The sequence below is a fragment of the Nycticebus coucang genome, chromosome 3 (assembly GCF_027406575.1).
Source record: "Nycticebus coucang isolate mNycCou1 chromosome 3, mNycCou1.pri, whole genome shotgun sequence".
Taxonomy (NCBI): Eukaryota; Metazoa; Chordata; class Mammalia; order Primates; family Lorisidae; genus Nycticebus; species Nycticebus coucang.
Window position 1 is genome coordinate 154,863,612 of NC_069782.1, and position 18,467 is coordinate 154,882,078.

Genomic DNA, 18,467 nt, shown 5'->3' on the forward strand with positions numbered 1-18,467 from the left:
ACCTAAGATCCTCTCACAGCAACACCAGAAATCCCGGATCTAAGAGCTTTCTAAGGGCCCCAGATGTGTGAGCATGTCATGAGCTGTCTTAAAATAAAGTGAGTCCCCTACCTTGGGGCTGCCTACATGGTCACGTCACTCTGCAGAAGCCCCCCATGCCTGCATGGGAATGGTAAAGATGGGTTTCAAACGTCACATATCTCAGAGACACTGGAAAAAACTTCCTTGGTGGCCCCTCCCAAACCTGAGATGTCCACAGGCCTACTTATGGCTTTTGGGACATTGGCCAGGCCTGTGGATCCCCTCTCAAGAATTGTCCCCCGCTAGCCAGTCAACTGCACGGTTGGGTCCCCAGCAGCTGTGTGTCTACGACCTGCCCTGTCTTCTGACCAAAGATGTCAGGATGAAGCCTGCCTGGTGAGGGTGACGAGTAAGGACAGAGCTGCCCCACACTGCCCCAGCGAGCACCCTGAGTCCTGCGCTTTCTGCAACCCAGAGCCTCATTATTCGGTCGTATTCACTGGTTTCCTCCTCACAGTTTCCCTGTTGTCTGCGATTGTGAGTTTGTGGTCAAAACACTTCTGCAGGGAAGCATGAGCCCATTCGGTACAACTCCCTGCCTCCGACCAGAAGACCTGAAGTTCAAGAAGGCCTTGACGTATTCTTCAGTAATTAGCACTTTGACTACATCGGCAAATACAGGGTTTTGGAAGCCACCAAGAGGACAGAGGAAGACTCTGCCCTTGTGCAAGGCCCCTGAGTCATGAGTGTGGGATCAGGGCTGCAGCTCCTGGACCAAGCTCCTTGTGCTTTCCTGAGGGACAGGGGTTGGCGATGAGAGCCCAGAAGGCACAGACGGCTGCTCAGGCCTGTCTTCCCAGAAAAGATGTGACAAGGCTCCTTCCTCAGCCAAACTTCAGTCAGGCCTCTGTGGATCTCCTTCCTGACTTGGCCTCACCCTGGGCCTGCTAGGCCAGTGTAGGGAGAATTTTCCCCACCCTTGCTACCTAATCAAATTCCTCTCCCCTCACCTTACATATCAAGTTGCTTCTAGTAAATTTCCATCCCCTGAGCCTCTCACCCTGCCTTTGGCTGTGAAGTCTCAGCTGCCTTTGCTATATTCAGACTTGAGCTTAGTCCTATTCAGAAGCCTCTTTCCACTACTGCAGTAACTCCAACAAAACCTGTCTGGCCATCTTTACAAGTGTCCAGGCAATTTCTCTTTAACAGATGGAAACGAGCTTGCAGAGAGACGCAGGCGCATGGGGGGTGCCTCAAGAATGCACGCTGCAGGAAGCATGTGCCCCTTGGTGTGACTCCCTGCCTCCTAGCAGAAGACCCAAATTTTAAGAATGCCTGTTTCTTCAGTATTCTTCAGTAATTAGCACTGTGACCGTATCAGCAAATAAAAAATAACCGAAAAAAGGAAAGGAGATAAGTCCCCTCCCCATCCCAGACTGCTTGGGCACATTCCCTACCACTAGACCACGAACCTCCAGCCTCAGGCCAGCATGTGCTTGGTTCCTAAGTCATTAATCTGCAAATGTCAGTACCCACTGAGGGAGTGTCCAGCTCAGCCCATTTCTAAGAGAAAGAAGACCAGAGCAACTTCATCTCAGTCACCAGGTGCGCCTGTGCTCACAGGCACTCGCCTGATGTCCTGTGCTGTCTGTGGGGTGCAAGTGGCCAGCCACGTCTCCTAAGCCCACCTTTGCTGTTCAAGCCACCAGAAATATCTATCAATGTACTCATATTCTTACCGCAGGCAATTTCTAGGTGAGGTTTTCAAAAGACCAAAACTTATCTGGAGCTATTAAAGAATAAGCTACAAACCATGCTTTGGGGGCTGCCAGAAAGGAACAAATATGACAGGTTCTTTCACATAATATTTTTGTCATGGACTGACAGTGTCAGTTACAGAAAGGAATTCAGGTCCCTGATACCTTTAATATAGGGAGGGAATGAAGGGTGATGAGAAGAGAAACTATAAATGTGTATATATACATACACACATACATATACACTGTGCATGTACACACATGTATATACACATGTGCATATACATTGTGCACATACATTCACACATATGTATACACACGTACATGTGTACGTATACACATGTGCATATGAATGTGTATACACAATAATATGCACACATGCATACACATACATATGCATGTGTGTATACACACATTCATAGGCACACATACATATACGTGAGCATGTACACACTTATACACATACATCTATACTTGTGTACACACATGCATACACACACGTGTGCACACGTTCATATGCACACACATACATATACACACATTCATGTACACATGTGTGCATACACATTCATATGTACACATACACACATATACATACACGGGTGTATACACACATTAATATGTGCACATACATACACTTATTCACATGCATGCACACACATACATATACACATTCATATACACACATATGCACACATCCATATATATGGATACATACAGGCAAATATATATGCATATATTTTTTCATCTATAACAGTTCACTTGCCACATTTTTAAGTTATAAAATGAGTGTTAAAAACTAACATGTACTACATTAAAACACTATTTTAGAATTCAGTTTTGCTAGAGTCTCTGAACTGAAACATTTTCTTAACTCAATAGTTTGATGATCGTGTCATCAAAACATTTGACCCAAATCCATCTGATTGCTCATGCAAAGGGAGTGGGAGCTTACATGCACATCATTTACATTAGCAAACTTCATAGAAGTTATGAAGTGTAAACACCTCACTTCGTGTTTTTACAGTTTAGTGGCTTTATAAAAAATGATTTATGAATGCACATAGCTGCCTGTATCTAAATTACATCCACTCTGTCCCAAGATCATTCTGTGTTTGTCTCATTACTCATTCCTGAGAGGACCCTGTTCGGTGCTGGCCTGACCCCCACGCTCAGCGCTCAGCAGTGACTTTGGGTTCCAAAGGCACTACCTGAGGCAACCACAATTTCTTTTGCTTTCTGGAGACTGCTAGCCAAACAACATGGGTGTTTAGAAATTCAAATCAGCTTCAAATCTTGTCGGAGCCACTGAGCTATCGTCTCTTGTTTGGGGAAAAAGTGGACTCAAAAGTACACTTCATTATTAATAAAAATAAAGGAAAGAGAGAAGAGAGTAAATAAAGTCTTGAAAAGGAACACCGCCTGGACACAGCCCAGTTCCTTACCTGTGTTCAAAAGACTTTCATTTCCTTCCCAGGCAGAATGATTTTTGGGGGATGAGAAGAGTCGGCTGTGGATCTGGAAAACAAACATAAACCCTTCCTAGTTTTATATTTTATTGCCAAATACATAATCTTCTATAATGTACATTATTTTTCAAAAAAAAATTGGGAACATCCCTAGAAGCACTTCCAAGAAACAACGACAGTCTATAACGAGTACTAATTTCCATTTTCTCCCAGGTTACCCCTGCCAGTGAATAAAAAGAAGGTTTCTGACGGCTTCATGATGCATAAGAAGAAAGGGTAGAGAGGAGGAAGACCCTGACCAGCCAGCATCAATTTGCTGCGCATTTTATTAGTAGATCAGGGGACCACACCTAATCGTTTTTTTTCCTAACCCTTCATAGCACTGAATGAGTGTTGAGCTCTGTAGCTGGATGCTCAATAAATATTGATAAATTGATTAACCATGAGCAATCAAATTTTAGGAATTAGCCTCTAAGACCCAATGAAAATGGGATTAACATATACAAAGCTATTCTGCTATCTTCAAGTATGATTACTATACTGTCTCTGCCGATAGAGAAAGGTTTGTTTTGTGATTTATTCTGAAAGCAGTTCATTGCAGGTGAGAGTTGAGGTTCTAACTTCAGTGAGACTCCAGAACATTCCATTCCATACTGGGTATGCAGCATCTCCACAGTCTCTCAGAATATCCCAAACTAAAGAGCAACTTTTCTGATGACCCTGCAGTCATCATGGCCAGACATGGGGGGATAGAAGGCTGAACACTCTTTTATCCCTCCACGGGGATAGAAGGCTTTGTAATGCTCAAGCTCGACTCTCATCCTGAACCCCAGTTAATTTCATAGTCTTGAGGCTGAGGCAAGCTTTGGGGGGTTCAGTTACCATTTTTTTGCTCCTTTTTATCCCCCACATCTAGGCAACCAGTTCTGGAGTTACAGAGTGGAAGCTGTAGTCAAATAAATCATCTGTCCCCAGGAGAAGTCTGGCCTCCTCCCACCCCAGTGAAAAAGAAAGAGTGGAGTGGGGCATGGACCAGACCTGGTTGAGACCCAGCAGGGCTGACAGTTCCTAGCATTATCTGCCCCACCCTGGACTTCTCTGCTCTGGCTCAGCTCAGCAATTGCCTGTCAGCAATATGATTATTAATTAAAAGCAATATGATTATTAATTATAAGCAATATGATTATTAATTATAAGAAGTGCTGAAAATGATTGTAACTTCACATGTGCCAATTGTACACTCAATGCTTCACATAGGAGGTCTGCAAACTCATCTTAGAAAAAGTGCACATACCTCATTACTGAATATCATTATGGTCACCTTTGAAGTACTCCCTTTGGGAAGCTATGCACTGACTCCAGCACCTAGTTCAGCCTTCAAAGCACTTTTTGGGACTCTTTTCCTGGAGTGCCCATCAGAGCTGTTGTCATACAAAGCACAAAAACATGCAACAATAATGAACCCTGCTCAGCAAGACACCACATGTGCACAGCACAGCTGTGAAACGTTCATATGCCAGGGTAGGAAACCTCACTGAGTTGTTTGCACAGTGCTGCTAGTGTAAGCACATTAAGTTCTCAAACTTAATTATTAGCCCTTATATGACAACAGCTCTCATGGTCATTCCAGAAAGAGGAATTATTAATTCCCTTAATTATTAGCCTTCATATGACAACAGCTCTGATGGCTATTCCAGAGAGTTCCAAAATTGCTCTGAAGGGTGGACGAGCCTCAGTGCATAGCTTCCTAAAGGGAGTACCTCAGAGGTAGCTGTAGTCATATTCTGCAATGAGGTTTGTAGTATTTTTTGTAGGATGAGTTCACAGATTTAATTATCAGACCTTCACCACCACATTGAATTTAAGCAACAGTTAAATATGCCTCTTTGAGCCCTAGTACAGCAGCTAAGAAAACTAAGGCTTCAGTTATGTGGTAGGCCAACGTCACCCGGCTGGATGCAATGGAGCCAGGAATCAGACCAGGCCAGTAAAACCCAAAGCTTTAAGTCAATGTGTTCCAAACATTGCTGTTGTTATTGTTACCATTAAGTATTATGATCTGAATGTGTCTCCCAAAATACATCTGTTAGAAACTTAATCCTTAAAGCAACAGCGTTGGGAGACGGAGACCTAATGGGAGGTGCTCACGCCCTGAAGGCTCCACTTCATGAATGGATTGTCACCACCATGAAAAGGGCTCACAGGAATGGGCTTGCTCTGTTCTGCTCTTAGACCATCTGAGGACACAGCAAGGAGGCCCGCACAGATGCTGGCACCTTGATCTTGGCATTCCCAGCCTTGAGAACTGTGAGAAGTAAATTCAGTTCTTTATAAACTACAGTCTCATGTATTCTGTTACAGCAACACAAACAGGGCTGAGACACAGAGTATAATCTGCTGGCTATATGACTACATCTGACGATATCTATATACTAGCACAGTCTTTCTCTCAGGCTTAGTATGCACCTGTCATTGGGGAGATCAGATAATACGTGAGCAATTTTTAGGAAGGGAATGAAGTTTTGCAACATTGGACATAGGATTGGAAAATAATTTCAATTCTAGGTCAGCGGTTCTCAACCTGTTGTTCACGACCCCTTGGTAACAATGAAAATACACTGTGGCATTAGGAAGGTTGAGAACCACTGTTCTAGGTCCATCTAGAATTCAGACCAATCAGGTGTGTCTGGAAGCTGTCTGTGGGGCGAGGGTGTGTAGAGGGAAACTGCCATCGCAGACATCTTAAGCTTGTTCTCTCCTGGGTTTTATCTTGTATGGCTCTTTTAAGAAAGATTGTTATGCACATTTTTTAATGTAACTCTATCAAGTCTAGCAAATTAATTAACCTGGGATATTATAACACAGAACTAATTTTCACTCAGCAAGCTCCTGATGCCCTGCGCTAGTCAAGAGCACCCGCTCACCATGAAATGGCACACACTGAGGGGTGCTGCTGTGGACCACGGATGATGTCTCTCTCTGGAGCCACAGCAGTTCACAGTGGTGGGCACACTGACTAATCCCACAGCCCTCTGCAAGTGTCTGGCTTCTCCAAAGCCTTGCACCATGCACATCCTGTTGGCCCTAGGCACTATTTATCTAAGAATTCCCAGTGATGGAGTGACTTGGGAACATCTTTCATCAACTGACCCTAGGTCTCCATCCAACTGCAATGTCCTGGAAAGATGTGGCATGGCCTCTGCTTTCTGCGGGTTGTTGACTGTAAGTCCTGAACATAGAAGAGCAGCACTTTTCATTACCCCGAGGATAAAGTATGAAGAGTTACCTGCTAATCTCTGTGGCATCACCAGGCACCTCTTCCCTGGCCACGTGCTCTGTGTGAGCCTCCCTCATCTCCTTGGACATGCAGGTGCTCACCCTCCACAGGGCCCTGCACAAGCTGTCCCACTGCATAACATGTTCCACTGGGCCTCCCCTGGGTCTCAGCTCACCTGACTGTCTCTCCTGACACTACCTTCAAAACTAGGTCATGTTTCTTGTATGTAAGTTCTTGCAAAAGCATTCCTTTTCCTTCAGAGCACTTGCCACAGTTCACAAATATACAGAGTTATGTGTAAATCTATAGCTGTGTGTAAATCTATAGTCTTCCTCCCCAAGAACCATAACCCCTGTGAGAATAGCATTATTTTTCCTTGCTTGCCAATAGATTTCTAGTTCCTAATATAGGACTGGGCACATACTAAGTTCTCAATAAGCACTCGTTGAAAAAAAAAAAAAAAGGAGAGCTGGGTTGGAGGGGCATGCATGGGAGCTGGAGAGGTGAAGGCACGAGAGCATGTGTGCGAGCAGTGGTGCTTTCTCCCTATCCCTCAGAGGGAGCCGGAGCGTGTCTCCTGAGTTGGTGATCAATTGATGGTGGGTCCAACATGCAAGTGAGTGAGCGATGAAAATCAACAGAGCCGGTGGGTCATGAGGATGTGAGCAGGTTTGAAGGCTTCCACACCTTCTACTCCAGGGGTTACACAATGTAAACTGATTTTAAAAAACACAGCATCAGAGGGCGGAGACAAGATGACTGACTGAAGCCAGCTTTCCACAGAGGCTCCTGTCCAGAAGGAGAGTTACAGGACAGAAATTTAGCAAGTAACCTGGTAGATTAGAGCTGCACCAAGAGAGAAGGTTGAAGAACGCACATCAACCCCGCTGAGGCGAGCTGCAACCCCAAGGATACAAAGAAAAGGTACAAAATCCATCACAAAGCAGATGGGAGTCTCCTCCCCCATGAGAACGGCTCAAAGTGCCTCACAAACAAACAAGCAGACTTCAAAGGTCCTCCCAAACACTCCATGGGAGAGACCCTCTAAAAACTGGACCTACCTCCCCTACTAGGGTGCCACGGCATTCTCCTGCCAGGCATAAAACTATATAAAACTCTGAGCTCCCAGCACTCCCCTCCACTCTCACTCTGAGGTCTGGAGGCCTGTCCCCCAGAAGTCCAGATTCTTTGCTGATTTCTTGAGGGGTGTGGACAGCCTAAACTGCACTTGGTCAGGGCTGACTCTGCAGCATGGGAGTGAGGAGAGGACAGTCGGCTGAGAGGGAACCACACCAGAGCAGCGGTGCCTCACGGCGCAGAGCAGCAGCCATCTTTTGGCAACAACAGGGCTCACTACCGGATATTCCGAAGCCACACCCCTGTCTCCCTGGGCAACCAGAGGAGGTCGGGCATCTACTAAGGTGGCAACCACTACAGAACAGATCTGGGACAGAAACACAGGGCCTGTGAGTAAAGGGTTTGCCTGAGGCAGTACCGGCCTGGGTGGAGTGCAGGGACTAGAAATGCACGTGCAGAGGTGGGAAGTTCCCAGGGCAGGGATGACCGCTTTACTGAGCCTAAGACGCACCCAACCCTCAGGGGATCATCAGCCTACAGACAAAGGAAGACAGGAGGCTAGAACTGACAGGTAACCGAATACAAACCTGCATGAGCAAAGACAGGGCCTGAGGCGCAGGCTCTGGGAACTCAAAACAGCTTCTCTTCTGCAGGGGAATTCAGCAGGGACAGAAACAAATTCTCGCAAAGTTGTTCTGTTATGTTCTGTCAGTAACATCAATCAGGGGCGGGGCTGAAACTGAGTGAACACCCCCCAGCCTCCATCAAGTGCCCGAAGTTGTCAGGCCTCACCTCCTCCTGCTAGTTAGAGGCAGAGCGCAGTGACCTGGCTGAGCAGAAAAAGATTTCCTTGTGATTCAGGCAGGTGCAAACCCCTGGAGTATCTGTTCACTGCAGGCAACTGGGTCACAGCCTGCAGGGCTATCAGTGACTAGGTGTGACAGATGTGCAAGGTGGGGAAGGAGGCATTAACCTTCCCAGACTGATCTATTTGCTGGGTGGGTCCTCCTGACTCCACGAAGCACTGGAGTAAGCCATATCTGAGTAGTCACCAGAACCCTCCAATCCAGTTGCCAGAGACCTTTTAAACTCTCCCACCCGAGACAGGTGCTGACTGAGACAATTGATTTTGGACCTTTTGAACTGAACCAATTGCCTGAGGACTATTCAGGTGGAGCCAAGGGTGTGTGTGTGTAGGAAGGTTAGATTTTTCTTTTTTAATTGTTGCCTGTGGGGGGGGAGGGGCAGGGTGACTTAATTGCTGGTATTTCTCCACAGCTGAGAATTCAACCCAGAGTAACTGTTTCACTAGGGTCGAACAGAGACCAGCTGAAAACAAGAAAGAACCACTTGGCCCCAACACACCAAACAGGTCCCCAGTTTCTGAGGCCACAGCACTTTACGGGTTCTCAACAAAGCTCCAGGGGAAAAATCAAATAGTGTAAAACAATCATGGGGTGGAATCAGTGGAAAAAATCCGGTAACATGAATAACCAGAATAGATCAACCCCCCCAAGGAAATATATGGCAGATGTAACTGAAGATCCCATTCATAAACAGCTGGCTGAGATGTCAGAAATCAAATTCAGAATTTGGATTGCAAACAAGATTAATAGAATGGAGGAAAATTTGGAATTAGAAATTCGAGGAGAAATTCAAAAGTTGGAATTACAAATTTGAGGAGAAATTCAAAAGTTGTCTCAAGAATTTAATGAATTCAAAGACAAAACCACCAAAGATTTTGCCCCACTGAAGCAAGAATTTGCAGCCCTCAAAGATCTAAAAAATACAGTAGATCCCTCAGTAACAGAGTGGAGCAAGCAAAAGAAAAGATTTCTGACATTGAAGACAAAGCTTTTGAACGCTCCCAAACTCTCAAAGAGGAAGAGAAATGGAGAGCAAAAACTGATCATTCTCTCAGAGAGCTCTAGGATAATTCAAAGAAGGCTAATATCAGCCTCATTGTAATCCATGAAAGTGATGAAGTGGCCTCGCAAGGCACAGAGGCCCTTCTCCATGAAATTATGAAAGAAAATTTTCCAGACACACCAAGAGATTCTGAAATTCAGATAGCAGACAGTTTCAGAACCCCAGCATGACTCAACCTGAATAAGACATCCCCCAGGCACATCATAATTAACTTCACTGAAGTTAATATGAAGGGGAAAATTCTGAAAGAGGCAGATGTAAGACAACCATAACCTACAAAGGGAAGAATATTAGAATGACTGCAGATCTCTCTGCTGAGACTTTTCAAGCCAGAAGAGGGTAGTCATTGACTTTTAATCTCCTAAAACAAAATAACTTTCAACCAAGGATCCTGTATCGAGCTAAACTGAGTTTCATTTATGATGGAGAAATTAAATACGTTAATGACATTCATATGTTGAAAAAATTCGCCATAACCAAACCAGCTCTTTAGGATATTCTCAGACCTATCCTCCATAATGACCAGCCCAATCCTGTACCATAAAAGTAAACTCACTCAGAAACTTTTGATCAAACTCCAACTTCCACAGTGGTGAAAGGATTAAAAATGTCCACTGGACTTTCGAAAAACTCGATACCCAAAATTTTACCAGACTTATCAATAGTCTCCATTAATGGGAATGGCTTAAACTGTCCTCTAAAGAGGCACAGGTTAGCTGACTGGATTCAAAAACTCAGGCCAGATATTTGCTGAATACAAGAATCTCATCTTACCTTAAAAGATAAACATAGACTCAGGGTGAAAGGATAGCCGCCCATATTTCAGGCAAATGGTAATCGGAAAAAAGCAGGTGTTGTAATTCTATTTGCAGATACAATAGGCTTTAAACCAACAAAATTTAAGGGAGGATAAGAATGGTCACTTCATATTTGTTAAGGGTACTACTCAATATGATAAGATTCCAATTATTAATATTTATGCACCCAACAAGAATGTGCCTCAATTTATAAGAGAAACTCTAACAGACATGAGCAACTTGATCTCCTCTAGCTCCATAATAGTCAGAGATTTTAACACTCCTTTGGCAGTGTCGGATAGATCCTTCAAGAAGAAGCTGAGCAAAGAAATTTTAGATTTAAACCTAACCATCCAACATTTGGATTTAGCAGACATCTACAGAACATTTCATCCCAACAAAACTGAATACACATACTTCTCATCAGCCCACAGAACATACTCCAAAATCCATCACATCTTAGGTCACAAGTCTAACCTCAGTAAATTTAAAGGAATAGAAATTATTCCTTGCATCTTCTCGGACCACCATGGAATAAAAGTTGAACTCACTAACAACAGGAATCTGCATACTCATACAAAAACATGGAAGTTAAATAACCTTATGCTGATTGATAACTGGGTCAGAGATGAGATTAAGAAGGAAATTGCCAAATTTTTGGAACAAAATGACAATGAGGACATGAATTATCAGAACCTCTGGGATACCACAAAGGCAGTCCTAAGAGGGAAATATAGCACTGTAAGCCTTCCTCAAAAGAATGGAAAGAGAGGAAGTTAACAACTTAATGGGACATCTCAAGCAACTGGAAAAGGAAGAACATTCCAACCCCAAACCCAGCAGAAGAAAAGAAATAACCAAAATTAGAGCAGAATTAAATGAAATTGAAAACAAAAGAATTACACAACAGATCTATAAATCAAAAGGTTGGTTTTTTGAAAAGGTCAATAAAATAGATAAACCTTTGGCTAACCTAACCAGGAAAATAAGAGTAAAATCTCTAATCTCATCAATCAGAAATGACAAATATGAAATAACAACAGACTCCTTAAAATTCAAAACATCCTTAATGAATATTACAAGAAACTCTATAATCAGAAAGATGAAAATCTGAAGGAAATTGACCAATACCTGGAAGCACGGCACCTTCTAAGACTTAGCCAGAATCAAGTGGAAATGTTGAACAGGCCCATATCAAGTTCTGAAATAGCATCAACCATACAAAGTCTCCCTAAAAGCCTGGGACCAGATGGCTTCAGGTCAGAATTCTACCAAACGTTTAAAGAGGAATTAGTACCTATATTACTCAACCTGTTCCAAAATGTAGAAAAAGAAGGAAGACTACCCAACATGTTCTATGAAGCAAACATCACCCTGAGCTCCAAACCAGGAAAAGACCCAAAAAGAAAAGAAAATTATAGACCAATATCACTAATGAATATAGATGCAAAAATATTCAACAAGATCCTAAGAAACAGAATCCAGCAACACATCAAAAATTATACATCATGACCAAGTCGGTTTTATCCCAGAGTCTCAAGGCTGGTTCAATACAAGTAAATCTGTAAGTATAATTCAGCACATAAACAAATAAAAAAACAGAGACCATATGATTCTCTCAATTGATGCAGAAAAAGCTTTTGATAATATCCAGCATCCCTTCATGATCAGAACACTTAAGAAAATTGGTATTGAAGGGACATTTCTTAAACTCATAGAGGGCATCTACAGCAAACCCACAGCCAATATCGTATTGAATGGAGTTAAATGAAATCATTTCCACTAAGATCAGGAACCAGACAAGGCTGCCCATTGTCTCCACTGCTCTTTAACACTGTAATTGAAATTTTAGCCACCACAATTAGGGAAGTAAAGGCGATCAAGGGTATCCACATGGAGTCAGAAGAGATCAAACTTTCGCTCCTCACAGATGATATGATTGTATATCTGGAAAACACCAGGGATTCTATTACAAAACTCTTAGAAGTGATCAAGGAATATAGCAGTGTCTCAGGTTACAAAATCAACATTCATAAATCGGTAGCCTTTATATATACCAACAATAGTCAAGCTGAAAAACACTTAAGGACTCTATTCCATTCACAGTAGTGCCAAAGAACATGAAATATTTGGGAGTTTAACAAAGGACATGAAAGATCTCTATAAAGTGAACTATGAAACTCTAAGAAAAGAAATAGCTGAAAATGTTAACAAATCGAAAAACATACCATGTTCATGGCTGGGAAGAATCAACATTGTTAAAATGTCCATACTACCCAAAGCAATATACAATTTTAATGCAATCCCTATTCAAACTCCACTGTCATACATTAAAGATCTTGAAAAAATAATACTTCGTTTTATATGGAATCAGAAAAAACCTCGAATAGCCAAGACATTACTCAGAAATAAAAACAAAACAGGAGGAATCACGCTACCAGACCTCAGACTATACTATAAATCGATAGTGATCAAAACAGCATGGTACTGGCACAAAAACAGAGAAGTAGATGTCTGGAACAGAATAGAGAACCAAGAGATGAAACCAGCTACTTACCGTTATTTGATCTTTGACAAGCCAATTAAAAACATTTAATGCTGAAAAGATTCCCTATTTAACAAACGGTGCTGGGTGAACTGGCTGTCTACCTGTAGAAGACTGAAACTGGACCCACACCTTTCATCATTAACTAAGATAGACTCTCACTGGATAAAAGATTTGAACTTAAGACATGAGATATAAAAATACTAGAAGAGAATGCAGGGAAAACCCTTGAAGAAATCGGTCTGGGTGAGTATTTTATGAGGAGGACCCCCACCCCACCCCCAGGCAATTGAAGCAGCTTCAAAAATACACTTACTGGGACCTGATCAAACTAAAAAGCTTCTGCACAGCCAAGAACACAGTAAGTAAAGCAAGCAGACAGCCCTCAGAATGGGAGAAGATATTTGCAGGTTATATCTCCAACATAGGTTTAATAACCTGAATCCACAGAGAACTCAAATGTATACGCAAAAAAAGAACAAATGATCCCATCACAGGCTAGGCAAGGGACTTGAAGAGAAACTTCTCTGAAGAAGACAGGCACATGACCTACAGACATATGAAAAAATGCTCATCATCTTTAATCATCAGAGAAATGCAAATCAAACTACTTTGAGATATCATCTAACTCCAGTGAGACTAGCCTATATCACAAAATCCCAAGACCAGAGATGTTGGCGTGGATGTGGAGAAAAGGGAACACTTCTACACTGCTGGTGGGAATGCAAATGAATACATTCCTTTTGGAAAGATGTTTGGACAACACTTAGAGATCTAAAAATAGATCTGCCATTCAATCCTATAATTCCTCTACTAGGTATATACCCACAAGACCAAAAATCACATCATAACAAAGATATTTGTACCAGAATGTTTTTTGTAGCCCAATTCATAATTGCTAAGTCATGGAAAAAGCCCAAGTGACCATCAATCCATGAATGGATTAATAAGTTGTGCTATATGTACACCATGGAATATTATGCAGCCTTAAAGAAATATGGAGACTTTACCTCTTTCATGTTTACATGGATGGAGCTGGAACATATTCTTCTTAGTAAAGTATCTCAAGAACGGAAGAAAAAGTATCCAATGTACTCAGCCCTACTATGAAACTAATTTATGGCTTTCACATGAAAGCTATAAACCAGTTATAACCTAAGCATATGGGGAAGGGGCAGAGGGAGAGCAGGGGGGAGGGGGGTGGAGGGAGGGGTATTGGTGGGATTACACCTGTGGTGCATCTTACAAGGGTATATGTGAAACTTAGTAAATGCAGAATGTAAATGTCTTAAAATAATAACTACGAAAATGCCAGGAAGGCTATGTTAACCAGTGTGATGAAAATGTGTCAAACGGTCTATAAAACCAGTGTATGGTGCCCCATGATTGCATTAATGTACACAGCTATGATTTAATAATAATAATAAAAAAAAGGATCGCTGGGCACAGTGGCTCACACCTGTAATCCTAGCCCTCTGGGAGGCTGAGGCAGGTGGATTGTCTGAGCTTACAGATTAGAGAGCAGCCTGAGTCAGAGCGAGACCTCATCTCTCAAAAAAAAAAAAAAAAAAAAAAGCCAGGTGTTGTGGTGGGCTCTTGCAATCCCAGCTATATGGGAGGCTTAAGCCTAAGAGTTTGGGGTGGTTGTGAGCTGTGACACCATGGCACTCTATGCAGGGCAACAGATTGAGACTGTGTCTCAATAAAAAAAAAGAAAAAAGATGGGGGTATGAATGCATTATTGAATGAATGCAGAGCCCTCATCCAGGGTAAGTTGTATACAGTGGCCTCTGTCCTATCTCCTTGGAGATCGGACATGTAAATACCATGTATATCCTGTCCTCTTCTCAATCTTCAACCACACCTTCCTCTAACCACATCCGTCTCTTTCTCATCTTAAAATACACATCAGTAATTATCAGAGAAATGCAGGTCAAAACCATGTGAGGTATCACGTCCTCCCAGTTAGGATGTCTGTTATTATAAAAAGATAAAATATAACAATTGTTGGTGAGGATATGAAGCAAAGGGAATTATTATACACTCTTGGTAGGAATGTAAAGTCTTATAGCCACTGGGAGAACAGTATGGAAGCTCCTCAGAAAACTACAAATAGAACTCCCAGATGACCCAGCAACCCCCCACTACTGGGCATTTATCCAAAGGAAGGGAAGTTAGACACCAAGCAGACATGTGTGCCCCACCTTCATTGCAGCACTATCCACAGCAGCCAACCTGGGTATCCATGATGGATGAATGGATAAAGAAAACGTGGTTTGCGTATACCACAGAGTACTATCCAGCCATCAAAAAGGATGAAATCAATCCTGTCCTCTGTGCCACTGTGGATGAAACTGGAGGACGTTCACTGAAGTCAGCCAGGAACAGAAAGTTAAACACCTCATGTTCTGACTTCTATGTGAAAGCTAAAAAAAATGCTGATCTCACAGAAGCAGAAAGTAGAAAGAGGATGCTGGAGGCTGGGCAGGGGGAAGGGAGAGGTGGGGAAAGATTTGTTAAAAGATGCACAATTACAGCTAGAAAGGAGGAGTAAGTTCTAGAGTTCTATCCTACCGTGAAGTGAACACGATTGACAATAACACGTTACACAGTTTCAAATAGCTACAGAGAAGAAAGGGAAGGTTCCCCACCCGTGGTAAATGTTTGGGATGATGGATACGCTAAACATGCTATTTGATCACTGTACATTATGTGTATCAAAACATCACTACGTACCCATGAATATGCACACGTATTATGTGTCAATTAAAAAATAAAATCACAAAATAAAAAGTCATTGTCATAAAAAAGACAAATGTGTTCACCTCATAGTTCTCATTTGAGATACATCCCAAACTTGGCCATTCGTTATAGTTGTAAATTGTTTTCAAAACAAAACATTTGCTTTTTCACTTCCATTTGGCCTCTTATCATTTATTTACTCAATAAACTGTTTTGTTACTCTCATTAAAAAAACAAAACAAAACACACCCTCTCACAGGCAACAGCCACCTATCTCCCTGTCACAAACCTTGGTGGAATGACGCATGTTCCATCTCTGCCATGTCCTCACCTCCCACGCATTCCCCAGTTTATCAGATCTGCACTGCGCCACCCATGACGCTAAAATTGTTCTCACTGTGCCTTCCACTGGCCACCCGGCTACCATCTCCAGGGAAGGTGTCCACCAGCAGCTCCTGCTGGCTGAACTTCCTCAGTGTCTCCTGCCTCAGAGCCTTGACAGACACCTTCCCAACTCCTACCAAGACCACTGCAGCCTCTGCCCCCATCTTCACCACCCACGATGTTTCCACAAAGCAGATCTGATTATGTCCCTCCCTAGTTTACGCTTGGATTTTTTTTAACGGATTCAAAATATTCAATTTTTTTTTTTTTTTATTGTTGGGGAGTCATTGAGGGTACAATAAGCCAGTTACACTGATTGCAATTGTTAGGTAAAGTCCCTCTTGCAATCATGTCTTGCCCCCATAAAGTGTGACACACACCAAGGCCCCAATTTTTTATAATACTATATATTTTTTAATGTTTTTGTGTACGTTCAAAGAGCATGTTCAGTTACTGGAATCTCACAGAATCTCTGACAAAAGCAATCAGGCCTACAGTTCTACTTCAATTCAAGGCCTAGAAGTTTTTTTGGATTCAATATTTCACTAAGAGACTATCAAGAAACATTATCTGGTAGTTTATAATTATTTGATTTTACAATCGAATTGGGTATTTGGTTTTATAAAAAACATAAAAGCCATATTCATGAAGATTTTGCAATGTGGTTCATAATGTCATAAAGTCTGTATTTAAACTATCCAGCATCAGGGAACTCTACAGTTCCCTGATGCATGTGAAACCTTGCATGAGAGGTGCATGTGAAACCTTCTACATCAGTTACCATTAGAACAGTGTCCAGGATGGATGCTGCTGCTTCCCACCTGCAGACTGCAGCTTGTTGTGGGTGGCCTCAAGTGCTGTGCTAATTTGGACATAGATTCCTCCATGACAAGGAACATTGGTGATTTTGTGCAACATTACATGTTGAAGCTCAGTCCTGTACATGGGTGAGACCAGACCCCCCCCCCCCGCCCCCAGGACCTGGTATCAGGAGCTGGTGTGCTCCTTACATAACAGGCAATATTTTCCAGCAACCTTTCTACCCACGTCTGATCCATGACACATATTTGTTGGTTTGCTTTTCATTTCTTTCCACTGGCATGTGAGCCCCACGTGATTAGTTCTTTGTTCACTGCTGTAATCATCCCCCTAGAACAGAACCAGGTCCATAGTTCACCTTCAAAAATAAATGCTGACGAGTAAATGAATGAATGAACTGTGAAACTGCAGGGGAAATGCTGTGAGTGCAGAGGTCACGTCACTAAATGCACACCGATTTCCACTGAGAGAGTAAAAGAAATGTCATGAAAAGTAAAAAATGTCATTTCATAAAAGTTTTATGAAGAATGAAATAAAGCAAACAAAAACCAATAGCATTTCTTTAATTTCTTGGATTCTGGGTGATTTTTTTTTTTCTCTTTTCTACTAGTGATAACTACTAAACTGATCTTCACTTGCCAGTGTCTTCTCTAATGGTGTGTGGGGTCCACCCCCTGAGGCTCCTTCTGAAGCTCCCCGGCCTCCTCACCTACCAGCCTGTCTCCCCACAAGCACGGGTGTCCCCTGGGGCAGGGTCTACCTGCATATCTCTGAGCCCACCACAGTGGCAGGTGCTAATGAGAAAACTATTGCATGTTTGCAGAAGAAAGGAGAGGAGCAAAGATGGAGGGAGGGAGGCATGAAGGGAGGGAGGAAGAGCAAAGTGAAGAAAATAGGAGAGGGGCAGGGAGAGGCAGGGAAAGGAGAGTTGCAGGTCAAGGTTGGGCATGAAGGGTTGACACCAGCCCTGGGTGCAGTGCCTGGGATCCCTGTGGCATTCCAGTTGGCTTCAGTTCTATTTACCACTCACAGGAAAAGCTTCATCAGACCCAAGCTATTTCCCGGGTGACCATTAAGTGACTCCTAACTCAGTCTTTCAAGGCAATGCCTGCCTTGAGTCTCTGAAGCCCCTAGGGTGTTATTTAGTGAAAGGAAGCAAGTGATTCACCAAAGTCACACAATGAAGAAAAGATTTAATACCCCATTTTTTGGCCAGGTGTGTGACTCACACCTGTAATCCTAGCACTCTGGGAGACCAAGGCAGATGGATTTCTTGAGCTCACGAGTTTGAGAGCTCGAGTAAGAGTGAGACCTGGTCTCTAATAAAAATAGGGAAAACGGGGAGCTGGAGCCAAGCCGGAGCCCAAGCCCAATGGCACGGCAGGGCGCTCCAGCCGTGGAGCTGGTGTACCTGCACCTTCCCGGCCATCCGAGGGCGATCGCTGCCCCTCTCCCGGTGAAGACTGACGTTCAGAGTCTGTAGGTGAAGATCCTGGAAAGGCTTCAACTATAAAAGCACAGAAAGACTGTCACCTGAGGTGAGACAAGATGGCAGACTGAAGCCAGCTTTCCACAGAGGCTCCCGTCCAGAAGGAGAATTAAAGGACAGAAATTTAGCAAGTAACCTGGTGGATTAGAGCTGTGCCAAGA

At 42.9% G+C, this 18,467-nt stretch overlaps 1 protein-coding gene across 6 annotated transcripts in view; it reads right to left on the reverse strand.

Moving 5' to 3' along the window:
* Positions 1 to 18,467, reverse strand: part of C3H10orf90 (chromosome 3 C10orf90 homolog) — a 245,919-nt gene that overhangs the window by 207,972 nt on the left and 19,480 nt on the right. For all 6 annotated transcript variants that reach the window (XM_053586272.1, XM_053586271.1, XM_053586268.1 and 3 more), the window contains exon 2: positions 3,224 to 3,296. In XM_053586272.1, coding sequence (XP_053442247.1) covers positions 3,224 to 3,296 — 73 coding nt within the window. The remainder of the gene's footprint in view (positions 1 to 3,223; positions 3,297 to 18,467) is intronic.